Below are 17380 nucleotides of genomic sequence, written 5' to 3'. Positions count from 1 at the left end.
TATTTATTTAGTCATGAGAGACACAGAGAGAGGCAGAGACACAGGCAGAGACACAGGCAGAGGGAGAAGCAGGCGGAAGCTGAAGGCAGATGCTCAACCCCTGAGCCATCCAGGTGTCCTAGAATTATTTTATATGCACAACTGCCAACCAGAAGAAAAGTGTTTGAATGTATGGGAGGTGATTTGCAGGTATATCTCAAAAAGAAAGTGCACTATATACTTTTGTTGCCAATACCTAAATTAAAGGCAGACAAACTGTTTTTGTGGGAGGCGGCTTTTGATATCACATTGGATTTAAAAATGCGATGGGGGGCATGCCATAAAAATGGTGGAGAAACATTGCCTGGACAATTGTCATTTGTTTGCATTAGGACTGCATACATTGGGCTGCACCGCCCTGAGGAAATCCTGAACGGAGAATAAATAGGCTTGTGGTGGGATGCTTCATAGTCAACGAGCAGGAAATTAAAAGTTCAAGGTTTTTGGATGTGAAGGGGATTTCAAGATTGAGACCTTTGTTGTTCTTTCGAAACACAAAATAAAGCTATTTATACCAAAGAGAGAGGGAGTGAGAGAGAGAGAGAGAGGATGAAATGGCCAAAGGCCAAAGATAGGCAAGAAGATGGTTGATTTATGCTTATGGTGCCAGAAATAGTGCTGTTGCCTTATGAACCAGTAACCAACTTGAAAAAAAAGATACAAAACTAAAAATTTTTTTCTAGAAAGTTTTAGTAAAAATTAACAAAACATTCTTTATTTTTGTTACATACTTGAGGTTCTGTGTGTATATATATGTCCTCTTTCAAAAAAAGCCATTTACCCTTGCTTGCTTCTAGTAGACCTTTTTTTTTTTTTAAATGTATGTGACTTTAAGGATCAGATTGAGTATAGGTTGTCAAGTACACAAACAATAATCGTTTGTAAAAGATTAGTATTTTTTTTTTTTTGTAAAAAGTTTTTTCTTTGAAGGAATTCATCAATAGTCCAAAGCCACCATCCAAAAGGTAACAAACAACTCACCAAAAAACCTCTCCTTCCTAATGTAGTGCCTAGAAAGCCAGACATTTTAGGGTCACCTAGACCTAAGGTGAATTCCTGCTCTCCCCTTCCGAGCGGTGAAGATCCGGGCGAGCTACCCAACCATTCTGAGGAATCGGATTCTTTGTCAGAAAATGCTTAATTATACTTATGGGTATTCAAAAATGCCCTTTTCTGCTTAAAAAAGTCAACTTTAGTCAACTGTGTACCTGCGATCCTTTAGCAACCTGACACGTTTCTAGGCAACACGGCTTCTGGCAAAAGTAACCTCCGGAGGGTTAGGTGCACCTGCATCTGATCACCTCATCCTGAGCACCTGCCAGGAAAGCGAAGCACGGCCCTCCCGGGGGGCCACCCTGTCATTTGGCACAGGCCGCGGTTCCACGGAGCTGGCTCCCCCGGGCTGCGCCCACTCCTGGGAGGTCTGCCCAGAGCAGCACCTGCGCTTTCTGTCCCAGGAATCTGTAAGTAAACTTGGGAGACGAACCCAGATCCAGACGCAGGGAAACGCCGGGACACCTGCGCCCCGATGTTTCTAGCAGCGATGTCCGCAGTAGCCACACTGGGGAAGGAGCCTCGGTGTCCATCGACAGATGATGGATAGAGAAGCTGTGGTCTATGGATACAGTGGGATGTTCCTCAGCCATTAGAGACCACAAATACCCACCATGTGCTTGGACGTGGATGGAGCTGGAGGGTATGATGCTGAGTGAAGGAAGTCAGTCGGAGAAGGACAAACATTACACGGTCTCATTCATTTGGGGAATAGAAACAATAGTGAAAGGGAATAGAAGGGAAGGGAGAAGAAATGGGTGGGAAATATCAGAAAGGGAGACAGAACATGAAGACTCCTAACTCTGGGAAACGGACTAGGGGTGGTGGAAGGGGAGGAGGGCGGAGGTGAGGGTGACTGGGTGACAGGGCACTGAGGGGGGCACTTGACGGGATGAGCACTGGGTGTTATTCTGTATGTTGGCAAATTGAACACCAATACAAATAAATTTATTATTATTAAGAAAAAACAAACTTGTGAGACGAAATGTCTAGTTAAGTCTAAGAAGACCCCTTGTTGGGCGTCCCACTACCAGCTGTGCTTTGAAAATGGACTAAGATAATCTGTGTAAATTGCCTTGTGCACGAGTTCCCTGGTCAACATGTCCAGACTCTCCCAGCTTTCTAACTCCTCTCAAACGTAGGTTTAACGAAACCAATGCCCCTTCTCTCCACCCCTCTCGTACCTCCATTCAGCCTGGTCATGCCCATTCCCAGCTCAACGGTGTCTTCTACTAACCTTTAACTGGTTCATTTGAACCCGAATAATGCCCTAACTTCCCGCGTGCTGTCATAGGGAGGTATTGCACAATGGAATGGCCTTTATTTACAGGCTAATAATCCCCTCAAGATCAAGAGTTAGGATATATTCTTATTGCGCTCTTTATAAAAATTCCATAACAGGTTTTTGACAGGAACTGAAAAATGATTCATTTTATTGCTCACTGAGGAGATATTCACAAATCACACAAGTGATAAGAGAGAGAATTTTTAAAAAGCTTTTATTATTATATCACTGAGCCAACCACAAAGAAATACTTAGATATAATTTATAAAGTTATTGAAAATTACATCTTAGTCTTCAAAAATACATTTGCTTAAAGCTTCAGGGTTTAAAATAATAAATTCTAGAAAAGCTATCCTAAATCTTCACACAACAGAAGTATCTGAATAGAAATGAAGAAAATTAACTAATTTTAATATTCCGAAAACAATCCATTTTTTTGGCTATGTTAGTTTTCCTTTTAACTAATTTGTTTCAGTTCTAATGCAAAATCTACTGTTATATAAACATGGCTATAGTTAGCCTAAAAAAAGAGCTAATATGTCATAATGTATTCCATTAATTATATTTATGCATATATAAATATTTGAAATAAAGTCAAAACTGGAAAATACTTACTAATTAATAATAGACCAAACACTACTTAATATAGTCAGCCTCTAAATTAATAAGCAGCTAAGAAGTAAAAGAAGAATAACTCCATGGAGAAATAGCACATAAAGATTTTTCTTAAGTACATTTTAAAGAAGTTTCTAGATTTCAGTAACAGAACATAACAAGAATAGTAAAATAAATTCAATACAACACAAACTTCCAAAACTTATTAGAGAACATAATCAGTAGGATTCTTGAAAATAGTTCTAAACACTTCCATTCTTGTATAGTTTCTTAGTAGCCATTTTTGCAAAGGGCTATCATTACATGTTTCCACAGTGGGCTGCTGGGAGCCATCAGCCACTTTGCTTACTGAGAGACAGGATTGGGTGATTATGTGAAGAAGAGTGTGGGTCTGTTTGACAAAGAAAATAATGAATAATGACAAAATCAAGTACAAAGGCAGTAATCAATCAATCATACTCGGCAACGTACAATTTCTACTGGATGAGGATGGAAAGCACACGTCACAATAATTGCATCCATGGAACTCTGAGCCACATCCTTTTAGGTGGCTTTAGTATCAACTGCATGAAGTAGGGGTAAATGAAGCTGAGACGGGAAGCTGGGGAAAAGCCTGAGATCAAACGGTGAAACACTTTGAGCAAAAGGTTATTTTGGACGGAAGAGGTATATTCTCAGGGCTCATTCTAGTGCTAAAATGTTGTTGGGTGCTCAGTGGGTTATTTTGTGAGGAGGAGATATTCAAAACCGTTGAATATCCAGAGAGTTTTCAATTATGGTTTTTGGCATCTTTATTCCTTTGCCCTAAATTTGAGTGGGAGCCAGGGGAAAACCTAGGGAATAATTTAGCTTTAATTTAACTCTTTGCTTTACTTTGTACAGGGTGGTACTCGGATTGTTTCCACATGGCTAACCTGTGCTAAAAGAGTTGCACGTGGGCACTGCCACTTTCATCTAAATGTCAATGATAAAGTCAATGAAGAGCAGAAAAAGAGAAAGGTCAGCTCCCCTTATGCTCTTAATTTGACTTACTTCTCCTCAGCACAATTTGTAATTAATTTGTTTCTTGTTTTTTTATACATTTCCTGGTCAGGAACATGAGCTCCAGGAAGGCCAGGACCTGCATACATCGTCAAGCCCAGTGCCTGCCTGCCCACAGGGTTCACTTTTTCAGTTTTGACTGAAATACATAGTTGATCAGCCAATGCAGAAAATAAATTCTGATAAAATTAGACTACATCCCTTCAGCAGCTTACTGGCCACAAATAGTTGGATTTCCCATTTCAAAGACTTAATTTCTACAGTAAAACGGTAGATGAATGGTTTATAAAAATACAAAAGATGACAGCATATATAATACATTTTATTTATGAAATGACTATGTTCACTACATAGTTCGATTTGTTAAGGAGGCTAGTTTTGTTTTTTTAACCCTACGTGAATTTCCTGTCTAAAATTTCCTGTTTAAAATTCCTAAGCTTGATAATCCTCTACCTTCAGTGATGTTTCTTTTTATAACAAATTTTTCTTGGTAAATGTCATGTTAACATCAAAGACCCCAGTGCCAATGACTGTGAATTTAATCTGTTATTAAAAAGAAAGATGACTTCTAAAGTTGCCCTTGATTTAAAATGAAACAAAACATGATTTTTCTTATGCTCAGAAAATATAACTACAGAACATAAATACAGTATATTTTTTTTCCATAATAATACATTTGTAATATTTCCCCCTAAAATAATATCACATGAATGACCATGAAAAAAATTCAAAGAATTTCACTCCTGGTACTTTTGAAAAGGCACTAAACCAGAAGGAAAATTAGAAATCTCAAATAATCCCATTGAGAAAAAAGGTATTTTTCATTTTAAAAAACCCACAAAAACATTTAGTATTTCCATTTGCTTGAAAAAGAAGTTTATTTACTTATTTGTCTGAGTAGTCTGTCTAGAAAAGAATATTAATATTTTATGTGTTTTCCAGTTATTTTTGTGCTTATATTATGCAAATTTATTAATGGTAGCCATCCAATTAAACATGCTTCCACTTTATCGTGGGTTTTCTTATCAGTCTTATCATCTTTCTTATCATCAAAATAATCTAAAAACATAAGAAATACACAGTTTCTACAATGTAGATTTGCCAAAAGTCATTTCACTTTTCCATTTGCGGAAAGTATATTTTTCCAATTTGGAGCTATTAGAAATAATGCTCTAACAAACATCTCCGAACATCTCTCGCCACATCTATAATCATTTATTTAGAAATGATTCTTAGAAGTGAAATCACAAGGTCAAAAGGTATGAACATTTTAAAACATACTAGAAAAGTTTTAAAAATTCTATAATAATTATTTTGTAATAATAGCAGTACCACCTAACATTTCTTGTGCTTATTATATGCCAGGATACTGTATGCATATGAGTTTTACTATACCTACACCAGTGTTATATGTCCAATTAAAAACATTTCTTGACATAGGATAAGGAAAGAAATAGATAAAAGAATACAGATGAAATGATTTTTATGTATGTATTTTTGATAATTATAAAAAGCCAAGAAAATGAAAAAAAAAGTTAATTTAAATATTTCTCCTGTGCGGATTATTCAAGGCCTTGCATATGTTTATACTGGGTGTACATTCTTTTTTTCTTTTAAATATTCTTTTTTAAGCATACCAGCCCTTACCATACTTGTGCAAATGGCTCTCACAACTTTGGAAGACTGTCATGTTAACTCAGTTTTGAAAGTAATGTGACATACCAGCTGACATGAAGCATACTGCCAAGTATCTTTTCCTTTGCTTCATTTAAAATATTGACTGAAAACAGGGTAATATGAACCCTAAGCTAGTACTGGTTTTTGTTTACAACAGTACTCAATTTTTCTCCTCTGAGGTATGAAGCACTAGTATTTCATGACAGAATTTTAGCCATATTATTTTAAGATGTGCAAGAAAATGATTAATAATTCCCATCTTTAAACATATCTATATGGTTTGCTATTTGAGACAAAATGTGTCATGGAGTATCCCTAAATCTGTCCTTTTGAAGAGGCAATTACTATTGAAATCAGACTACAAAAACAAAGTAAATGACAAAGTAAGACTTTCAAATTGTAAAATCAAGTCATACTTTTCTACCTTTTTATTAAAAAGCACTAAGTGGAAAACTTGATAATTTAATGAACAAATAGTAGTGACTGCATGGTCAATTAAAGAATCAACTATACAGGCCTCAGTTTAAAAGATGTCATACTAAGATGAAGTTTAGTTGGAAGAGTTAAAAAGTTTAAAAGGAAAATCAACTAATTATTACATATAATGATAAACAAAATAAGAAAAAATAGACCGTTACAGATATTTAATAGCTAAGGTAGTAAGATTTCCCCTATTGATGAAGTACAAAATCATAATTCAAAACAATTAATATAACAAAGTTGTTATTTAAAATGATAACTATGATGTCCTGATAAGGTGAACTGTGTTTCTTTAGAACAGAATATGAGTATTCTAAAGACTAAGTGTAAATGTTTAAGACACAAAAACTAAAATGATAATACTCTACTATTGAAATTCCTATTCACTAGTTGAGTCTACATAAGAAACCACAGCTATGGGTCAGTGGGAATACAGACAGGTAATACTAGTAAGATACACACAGCCTTCTAAAGGTAAATTGAGCCACTCTTTACTAGGAGTGCTACACGGGGAAAGGGCGGGTTGCCACTATAGATTACTACTTACCTTGAAATTATATTGCCATTTACCTGCTTTCTGATGAAGGTAAATAAAAAAAGGAGGTATTAAGTAAAGTCTAAACTCAAGCTTCTGTGATTTCAGTAAATATCAATCTGACATATTTTGCCTCCTGAAAAAAATCCCTTATCTTGTGACTCTGGGAAACATTTGATACAGATGGATATTGAATTCATTTTCTCAGTCAACTTGCTCAGTCACATGAAAAGCAAGACTTATTTTTAGCCTCATATTTTGCTCCCATGTTTTTTCTTTGTTGCATAGTGTTTGTTGAGCGTAAGTGTTCTGTTCTAAAATTAGATTCTTACGCTGTATATAGCTGCTTGGACGTTCAAAAAATGTGATTATGTGTACTTATTGTCGAAAAATGTAAATTTCAGATGGATTGGGACACAACTGCAATGTTCAAATAGAATATAAGAAAATCTGAATAAAATAGAACGGATGGACGACAGAACTTTGTAAAAATACTCTTTAAAATATTTCAGTGAGATAAAATCTAGGGTTCCCTTTTTTTTTCTTCTTTGTTATAATTCTATGGCAATGGTTTTCATAGCACCAAAGTGTTGAGGTAATTTATTTAAGAGATTCTAGACAAGGTAAGGATCTTGTAGTTTTGCTTATGATGCTCAGTTGCCCCCAAGTCAAACACGTTTAGCCAGCTGTAAAATAGCACCAAATTAAATTCATGGCTGTGTTGAAAAACACTTAGCTAAGAAAGTAGGAACTTCTACATTTCAAATCAAAGTAGGCCCAAGACATGTATTTACTAAGCCTCTGCTTAGTTTCCTTCAAATAAAAGGAGAAGCAGTTAGATATTAATTGTTTAGGAATATGTGTAAAGTTTGTAAGCAATTAGACCATACTGACAAAGTAGTTTCAAGACTTCATCTAAATAGACAATGTTTGTTGCAGAACATCTTCCCCATTATTAAGGAAAGGAGAAATTCTTCGTGAATAAAATTTGGTAGCACAAATAAATGATAATATTAAATAATTCCTTTCATTTAAAATAGTATATACATTTAGCTTATCAGAGCAGCATCACTCGGGATCCCTGGGTGGCGCAGCGGTTTGGCGCCTGCCTTTGGCCCAGGGCGCGATCCTGGAGACCCGGGATCGAATCCCACATCGGGCTCCCGGTTCATGGAGCCTGCTTCTCCCTCTGCCTGTGTCTCTGCCTCTCTCTCTCTCTGTGACTATGATAAATAAATAAAAATTAAAAAAAAAAAAAAAGAGCAGCATCACTCAAAGTACCTAATTGTTTCTAGTGTTTCAGTGACCTCAAGAGGCCATGCAGTGTAGTAGAAAGATGGCTGGACTCAGTGCCAGAAACCTGGGGTCTAAACCGAGAGGAGCTATCTAACACTCTAAGCTTACAATTACTAATGGGGAGAGCACAAATAATAATATTATCTTATAGGGCTATTGTTAGAATTGCTTGAGAAAACAGATGAAAGCATAGACACTCAAGAACTTTTACTCCCTCCTCTTTCTCCCCACTGCTCACCTAAGAAGCAAACAAACTTGATAGACTCTATATTTTGAGGCTTTATGATACTGTTTCAGTTTTTCTCCTCTGGATATTCTAGTAATTCTGCTCCTAATTACGACTTGCTTTTCTAAACCTGAAAGTACTGGGACGCCTGGGTGGCTCAGTGGTTTAGCACCGGCCCTCAGCCCAGGGTGTGACCCCGGGGTCCCGGGATTGAGTCCCATGTCCGGCTCCCCGCAGGGAGTCCGCTTCTCCCTCTGCCTGGGTCTCTGCCTCTCTCTGTGTGTCTCTCATGGATAAATAAATAAAATCTTAAAAGGAGAAAAAAAGTACTGTGGGTGATAAAGTGTGAAATATTTGATCCGTTCACATTGCGAGGTTCCCAATTGAGCTGATGACTAGCTGTCTTTGAGTGTGTTATTAGAACTGAACTCTCGTCCCCGCCCGGGTGGTGTGATCTTGGGCCTACTCTCCTCCTGATAAAGGCTGAAACAACAGGACTTTAAGAAAAGTTTTAACTCTTGTAATTCGTGAACTCCACCAAGTTTTATTCTGCTTTGATAGCAACCACCTCCGAGGTTTCTCAAAGAAAAATAATTCTGCCTTTGACAGCAGTAGCTAAAGAATCAAATTAAAGAAGTAGCAAGCAGCACTTTCTACTTCCCACGGGTCAGACGCCAGAAGACCAGTGCTCCTTGGCAGGGACTCCTCTCTCCCATCTCAGCACCCCTCACCCTTCTGCTCCCTATCCTTCCCCTGTCTCTCCTGGAGGCCTGCCATTTTCCAAAGCGTATTTATGCTTTTTCCTGACTTTGCAACAATTCCAACAGTGTATAAAAAAGACTAAGGAAGATAAGTAGATGTTTGGCCACTGTCTAGACCTATCTGTCTCAAACTTTAATATGTATGTAAATGACCCGGGAATTTCTCAAAATGCAGATTCCCAAATAGTGTGTTTGGTAGGGATCTCAGATTCCTAATTTCTAAAAAGTTCCCAGGTGTTGTTACTATTCCCAGAATCATACTTTGGGTGGCCTGGGTTTGGGACTATTCGTAGACTAAAGTGACTCCAAGTACTGTATTTCAATTTCTTTAATTAAAAAAAAAAAAAAAAAAAAAAAAAAGTCTCTTTCTTTCTGACTTTTTCACAAATAAAATCTTATTTCACAGCTGAAATTTCCAAAAAGGCAATTCATTATTCCTACACTTATTCTTTTGTGACTTCTCCACATCATGATTTAGACATTCATATATTTGGCAAAAAAAATCTACACTATAATTTAAAATGTTAAATGTAGACAAGTTGAACATCACAATTTAATTTTGAAAACATAAACATATAGGAGAGTAAAGTAAGCTGTGTTATGTAATCATTACAATGATCAGACTGTTTATTTGAGAACCATTTCTCGACTTTTTTGGTATATTATGAGCTTTTTGGTGTGTGTTTTAGAAACAAAGTTTCCATGATACAAAATATCAGAATGCTGGAAATATCCTACAGTAGATAACTACTAGTTATCCAAAATAGTAAATTTACAAAAACCATTTTTAATTCCTACATGAAGCAACCTGTTTTTTTCTCTTTTCTTTCAAAATCCCTTAGTATTCAACAATCTCTCTACTGGCTGATTAAAACATCAACGAAATATAGCTACATGCCAACAATATAGTTATTTCAGAAATTAAAGAATCTGAGTTATGACTATAGCAGCCATTATCTGCTCCAAAATTAAAGTTTGAAGGTTAAAAGTAGTATTCTGAAATGCAACCCTCTTCATCTTATAAAAGTATATATACTCATTCCCCTTTCCGTAGAAACATATGCTAGATTTCTTTATTTTTAGTGCAAGCCCAATAAAATCCTGGGCTCCTGATGAAAATTAAGGAGCAACAGCAACAACAAAAAAATTTCTTAAAAAAATACAACGTGCAGAATTTCTCCTTTATCTGTACATTTATCTGTATTTTTCCTCTTGGAAGAGGGAGGAAGCCAAGGTTCCAGGTTTACCCCCATGTATTATTGAAGGAAATATCTTCTGCAGCCTTAATAGGAAAGGTGGTGATGATGAGAGCTCAAGAGAAAAACGTGGGGGTCAAACGAAGGTGAATGAGGTATTGGAGAGGGAAGAGTCTGAATAGAGCACACGGGTGTATTACGTGAAAGATTTAGGATGTTTGCCCTTCATTATGTCCCAGAAGAAGAGTGTTTTATGTTCAAAGAGCTTGGCTATCTTATATAAATTTTAGGGGCACATAATTTTACCCCTACATAATCAGTTTCAAATCACATAAAAATTCAGTAAGTTGTCCTGCTAAAAAGCTACATCGTGCAAATTGAAATGACATTCAAAAAGTTTTTAAAAAGAAGACCTGTTGCAGTATCAATAATATCAACAACTCCGTAGATCGGTCTTAAAAATGTTAGACTTAGGTGGATCACTGCATTTGTGAAACTCATTTGGCTCTAGCGCATTATTTATCTTGCAAGAGTAGTTTCTTATCTGAAATAAGTCACCAGCAATTTAATAATGTGGAAAATGTAACACAGATGACCCAATTCATTTTGCTAAGCCAAGGGAACTGAAAGAAATGAAGCTGTTTCAAGGCAACTTCCTTATGGAAAAGAAAATATTTCTTTTTTATTAGCTCCATCTGATGGCTGATCTGATTTTTACACACTGCCTGACTATAAATCCCCAACAGTAATTTTATTGTTTTCTCTCCCTCTCTTCTATCAGAAAGATGTGCTATATTGAGAAAACACCCCTTACCTGATTATGTGCCTTATTAATGAATTTTGCAAAGTATTTTTCTATTATAAAGAGCATTCATGCTAATCTTACCAGCTTATTTCTTCTTTCCCTTAAATTGAGAAGCATTAATATTAGATTATAACAGTGTAAAATTTGGAATTTGAAAAATGGAAATATTGTTGATATCGTCCTATAGTGTGCATCTTCATACATACCTGTCAGTTAGGCACAGCTGGCTCCTTATGTTAAGCATGTAAACGTGCTAACATGTTTTAAGCACTTAAAAATGACCTTATTTTTCTTATTCATTTTTTATGCTAATGAACTCATTTGACAAAACCTATACTATACCATTCTAACGCTATCAGTTAGAAGCCTGTATGCTTGAAAATACAGTTCTTCCAGTGCAGAAAAAATAGCTTAGGATTTAAGTGCACTTGAAATATATAACTGAGTTTAAGCTTTAAATAATAAGTAAATTAAGGAAAAGACTATACCTCAGCATCATATTCCCATAACTGATTTCCTCTCATGTGGTGGCATTTTAACATGATTACAGGTCCACTGAGTCTAGACACATCCAAGCACAAGTCGTCAGTTCGGATTTCTTTGTCAGCGGTGTAAGAAAATACCTGAAAATAGAAAATTCAACAAATAATCTCCTTAAAAGCAAAGAAGTCCCAGTATAGATTTCTCTGTGGAAGCATTCATATCAACTTGTGTTTCCAAATGGTCTCTGCTGTGTGATCTTGAGAAAGCTAGTTTACTTCTCTGAGTCCTTTTCCTCAACTGCAAAACAGAGACAGTGTTATCTGTTTTATAGGGTTTTTGTGAAGTCCCAATTTAACAAACTAAATTATTAAACACATATTATTTGCTGGCACCATATTTCCTGCACTGTACTTGCCTTATATATCTCACAACAGAGTCAGTAAAATAAAGTTTGTTAACTGTATGGGACCCCGCAGAGGGCAGTCCCTGTTCTCACCACCGAATGACCAATTCCCCGATTCTATAGAGAGGATAATGTTTTTCATTAAGACATTTAAATCTTTCTTTCCATAAGAATTTCATGTAAATTTTATTAAATATTGTCAGTGTGTTTCCAAAGGCTGTAGAATTAGCTTCTCTAGAGGCCTCATTAAAGAAAGGTAGGCCCTACACTTAAATTTCTCATATGGTTATAGCTGAGCTTGGCTACAATTCTTCTAAAACTATCCAAGAAATGATAAGGTGGATTGTAGATTCATTGCTAGCTATTTTAAACCGATACTATAATAATCTCTACTTTTTAAACTCCTGGTGTGAATAATTTATGTATAGCATTGATTATTTAAGGGTCATGAGAGTTGTTAATAATTATACAAATTATTTTCTCCTGTTGGCTCTGATAAGCATGGCTCAGTATTCTGTGGGTATTTTTTTCCTTACAATGTCAAGACGGAGTGTAATGAGGATCTTTTAGGTTCCCAAAGCAGTCTGATAAAATTAAAGGAAGTCAGCTCTACAAATCCCCTATAAACTCTGGAGCCCTAGTCTGTAAGCTGAACAAGTTAGTCTTGAAAGGTTTCCCCCTTTGGGACGCCTGGGGGGCTCCGCGGTTGAGTGTCTGCCTTAGGCTCAGGGCGTGATCCCGGGGTCTGGGATCCAGTCCCACATTGGGCTCCCCATGGGGAGCCTGCTTCTCCCTCTGCTTGTTTCTCTGCCTCTCTCTCTCTGTGTCTCTCATGAATAAATAAATTAAAAATATATATATTTGAAAGAGAAAAAGAAAGAAGAAAGAAAGAAAAAGAAAGAAAAGAAAGAAAGAAAGAAAAGAAAGAAAGAAAGAAAGAAAGAAAGGAAAGAAAGAAAGAAAAGAAAGAAAGAAAAGAAAGAAAGAAAGAAAAGAAAGAAAGAAAGAAAAGAAAGAAAGAAAGAAAGAAAGAAAGAAAGAAAGAAAGAAAGAAAGAAAGAGAAAGAAAGAAAGGTTTGCGTCTATAGTATGCGGACTCAGGGCTGCCCCGAAAATCACAAGTGGTAAGAGGAAAATTCAGTCAATGATAAGGAAATTCTTCACCAAGGTTATACATTCTACTCAACAATATAAAAACTTGAGAAGTATATGAAGTTCATTATATACAATATATTATAGATTTCCTGTACGGCATTCAAAAAAAAATTCCTATCTTTAGTACTTTTTAATGTTCATAGTTTTAATGGAAATTATGAGTAACCAAGAGAATAAAAGAAACACCCATCAGATATAAGTACTATATCCTTTCCAAACATGGTATTTATTAATACAACATTTAATTTAATACAAACATATATAGTTAAATAAATGAATCCAGTAGTAAGTCTTAATTTGAAAGAGGGAAATTTTTCAAGAAATTTCTCTTATCTTTTGTTTTAATGTGAAGTATAATTTTCCACATTGAAATTATTTTCTTTTAGTTGTAGACAGATGTCAATATAATGGAGACACCAAAGCATCCACATTTGGCATTAATTTTGTATGATGAGTATAATCATGGCATGAACAATGATTTCTCCTCTGGTCTCTTATGATAGTTTGGAAACTTTACCTGTTGAGAGAAGTCAACCACATTTTTATTGCTTAATTCCTAATGGTACTTCATTCTATGGTCAATCAGTAGCTATCTTAAGTGATTTATATTTAAGAAAGATATATTTGAAAAAAAAAAGAAAGATATATTTGTAGAATATTTTTTGAGCCTATATATATTATCTGAAATTATCTTTCTTTGGCCTTTGCACTTGAAAAAAATTTTAACAGATGTTAAAATACTTGGTCCACAAATAATTTTTCCCTTAAATAAAATCTGTATATGATTCTTTCGTTGTTTTCTGGCATTAATTAATTTGTTAACAAATCCTAACAAATAATTAATAGTATTAATTTATTCCTCATACCTGAGAATCTTGTTTTTATGCTGGAGTGTTCCAAAATGGTTTTTATTCTGTACAACAATAAAAAGTCAGTGTATATCAGTAAATACATGTCCTTCTTGATTTTATCTGGAAATTATCAGGCTCGATCTCAATTATTTACTCTTTGAATCTATCATTTTTTTACCCATAATTGTCATCTTTGTGTCTTTTTGTATCTCCTACCACAGCAGGTTCATGGAATTCACTTTGGGATAGACTAAAATTTTATAGGCAAAGTACTTTGTAGAGATCCAGGTACACAGACAGCAGTCAGTAATTGATATTTAGGGTCATTACCCCAGGCTTAGAGGTGTTCTCAGAATGTGGCCTTGTATATGGATTCCTGCCTTGATAGTACATCAGTTCCTGAAGAATTTTAGGACAGGAGCCCAGCAGGCTTTGCTCTTGCTTCTCTATGCCGGTCTCTAGGCACACAGTCTTGAGGAGAGGGTCTCATACTCGATGACAGACCGTCTTGACTCTTGCAGCATATATATTCACCCCTGCTGAATTTCTTACGACTTTGGGAACAACTTCAAATCTTGTTTTAGATTCCCGAGGAAGCAGGTGCTCAATACCCCCATCTGAGTTGGTATGTGTAGTTCCCGGCAGAGTATCTGCCCAATCTGTTCTCCTGCTGTCGTTTAAACCTTTATTCTTGATTACAGGTAAGATTTTCAATCTTGAACACATATGAAGCACATTAGCTTAAGCATCACACATGGTGATGACTTTACAAGATTGAGTTCCTCATTTGTGAAGTCTGATTGTATGTTTTTAACAAAAATTGGACACTATTCCTCCCTTTCTAGTTATCAAATTGCTTTATCGTTGGTTATCAATACTGATTCTTGGGGCAGCTCAGGTGGCTCAAAGGTTTAGCGTCGCCTTCGGCCCAGGGTGTGATCCTGGGACCCGGGATCAAGTCCCATGTCGGGCTCCCTGCGTGGAGCCTGCTTCTCCCTCTGCTTGTGTCTCTGCCTCTCTCTCTCTGTTTCTCATGAACAAATAAATAAAATCTTAAAAAAAAAAAAAAAACTGATTCTTACTAAAACTGTAAATGAGTTACACAAATGCTAGATTTAGCATGTATTTTCAGTTGCTCCAATGCCAGATTGTTTCGAATAACAATTGGTTAAGTCAGTCTCATCACCTTAAAGGTGACTAGAAGCAGAGTAAAATAATCAATCTCAGTGTCCTTCCACCATTATTAAAGACGAATAAACAGGAAGTTAATATTAATTGAGTACCTATCTGCGTTAGAAACCATGTGTGATATGACTCATAAATATTAAATGAATTTGCCCTGTTATGTTGTACAATTACATCCCTACTCTTATGCAGACCAGCTTAACAGTATTGCAGAGCATAGTAGAGCTCTTTACATGAACCATACAGATGCAATAATTTATGGTGCTTTGGAAATTCTATTTTGCATCTGATCTTCCTATGTTGTAACACATAGAATTATGAGCCACCCAGCATCACACATCTTCCTTTGTCGTCTGTTGGTCAAGGTAGCACTAGAAACATGACTAAAAAGGCCGTATTTGCTCAATTGTTTTAAGTTTAGTTATCTTAGAAGAAGTGCTAGGTCCTTTGTTCCATTTTGAGGGCCTTTTCCAAAACTACTTTGATGCCTATAACAATTCAGTTTTTATTATCTCATATTAGTTTGCTAGGCTGCCATAACAAAGCATCATGGACTGGGTGGTTATTAATCTCCTCAGAGTGCTGGAGGCCATACATTCTATTGGTTTCTTTCGTGGACCTCTCTCTCTTTCTTGTAGGGGAACCATTTTTACCCTGTGTCTTCTATTGTCTTCCCTCTGTCGGTGTTCTAATCACTTCTTCATGTAAAAACATCCATATTAAATTAGGGCCCACCCTAATGATCTCTTTTTATCTCAATCACATCTTCAAAGACCTTATATCTCTGACTGTAGTCTCATTATGAGATACTGGGATTAAGAGTTCAACATGTGAATGGGCCAGGGGTGGGGACAGAGGAGCACAATTCAGCCCCTGACACCTACCAATTCCTTACACTGAAAGAAAGAATGCCTCTTTCCTATCCCCTGAAAACTACAGGTTATGGGGCTTACTTGTCCAGGACCCCTGGGAATTGAGTTCAGAAATTAGAAAGATCTGTTTAATATTATTAATTGAAATTCTAAATGAAATGTAATCCCAAATCTTCTCCTCTTTCCTAAATTGGACCTGCTTTGGGTTGGAAGCCTGCCATGGGAAAGGGCTTGGTTGACTTCTCTTATTTCATCATTTTGGGAGCTTCATTTCTTTCTTATCTCTCTTGCCCACACACCAAATTCCCCCAGGCTGCTAATTGGATTCCCCCAGGGTGGTAAAGGCATCGGAGTCTTACCTAAATTGTCTTTTGATAACTCCTTCCTGTTCTCTGGCATGGCAGAGATTTAAAGCCCCTTCTCCAGAGAATGTTCATGGTTCTTTAGAGATTCCCGCTGCTAAGTACCTGTCACTGTAGTGCAAATAAAAAGGACAATGCATATTTTATAAGCGGGCCACTTTTTATGACTTGACCAACTTGGGGAGCAAAGCTGACTCAGGCAATGAAGTCACTACAATTCAGTTATCACAGGGCAGCTTTCCTACGTGAGGGTCAAGCGACAGCCTGCCCTATTCCCCAAGAGCAGGAAGCATGTAGCAAGCAAGCTCTTGGAATGGTGTTCCACGGGATGAAAATGAAAACGCAGGATCGTAGGGCCCTGCTTGCTGGCAAGGGTTGCACCCCCAGGAAGCCGCCCCTGCCTTGAGTCCTCCTCTCAGTAAGGTTTGTTCTTGAAGCTAGAATCCCACCCCCTCCTCTCTGGAGGGAGGGCAACTGGTCTTTTTATAGAAAACCTTAATTTTCTCCACCTTGTGATACCTCCTGTTATGGGTTAAATTGCATCCCCCAAAAGAAATGCCGACCCTCGGGCAGCCCCCGTGGCCCAGCGGTTTAGTGCCTGCCTTCGGCCCAGGGCCTGATCCTGGAGACCCGGGATTGAGTCTCACATCAGGCTCCCTGCACAGAGCCTGCTTCTCCCGCTGCCTGTGTTTGTTCCTCTCTCTCTCTCTCATGAATAAGTAAATAAATAAATAAATAAATAAATAAATAAATAAATAAATACTGACCCTCTAAGCACCTCTGAATGTACTTGGAAGCAAGGTCATTGCAGATGTAATTAGGCAAGTTACCATGAGATCATACTGGGGTAGGGTGGACCCTTAATCCGAAATGACTGGTGTCCTTAGGAGAAGACAGAGATGGAGCCGTGCACAGAGAAAAGTGCCTCTGCAATGATGGAGGCAGAAATTGGAGTCATGCGTCATCTACACGCCATGGGTCTTGCAGGCAAACACCAGAAGTTAGAAGCAGCAACAAATGATTGTCCCTTACAGGTTTGAGAAGAAATATGGCCCTCCTG

The 17380-nt window shown here is 36.9% G+C and overlaps 1 protein-coding gene and 1 long non-coding RNA gene across 4 annotated transcripts in view; one reads left to right on the top strand and one right to left on the bottom strand.

Annotated features, from left to right (window-relative positions):
- Window positions 1–17380, bottom strand: part of GALNT13 (polypeptide N-acetylgalactosaminyltransferase 13) — a 576595-nt gene that overhangs the window by 4794 nt on the left and 554421 nt on the right. For 2 of the 3 annotated variants that reach the window (XM_038584527.1, XM_038584526.1), the window contains 2 exons: window positions 11498–11632; window positions 3019–3383 (listed from right to left, as the gene is read on the bottom strand). In XM_038584527.1, coding sequence (XP_038440455.1) covers window positions 3198–3383; window positions 11498–11632 — 321 coding nt within the window. In that variant the 3' untranslated portion in view covers window positions 3019–3197. Of the gene's footprint in view, window positions 1–3018; window positions 3384–11497; window positions 11633–17380 lie in introns of those variants that run through there. The other variant, XM_038584528.1, reaches the window with a different exon arrangement.
- LOC119867808 lies at window positions 3521–4558 on the top strand. Its single transcript, XR_005384543.1, has 3 exons — window positions 3521–3658; window positions 3875–3991; window positions 4086–4558. It is a non-coding gene; the product is annotated as an uncharacterized LOC119867808 (long non-coding RNA).

This window comes from Canis lupus, chromosome 36, assembly GCF_011100685.1.
Source record: "Canis lupus familiaris isolate Mischka breed German Shepherd chromosome 36, alternate assembly UU_Cfam_GSD_1.0, whole genome shotgun sequence".
NCBI classification, from domain to species: domain Eukaryota; kingdom Metazoa; phylum Chordata; class Mammalia; order Carnivora; family Canidae; genus Canis; species Canis lupus.
The sequence above is the reverse complement of the archived record's forward strand: the minus strand, read 5'-3'. Positions and strand labels throughout refer to the sequence as shown.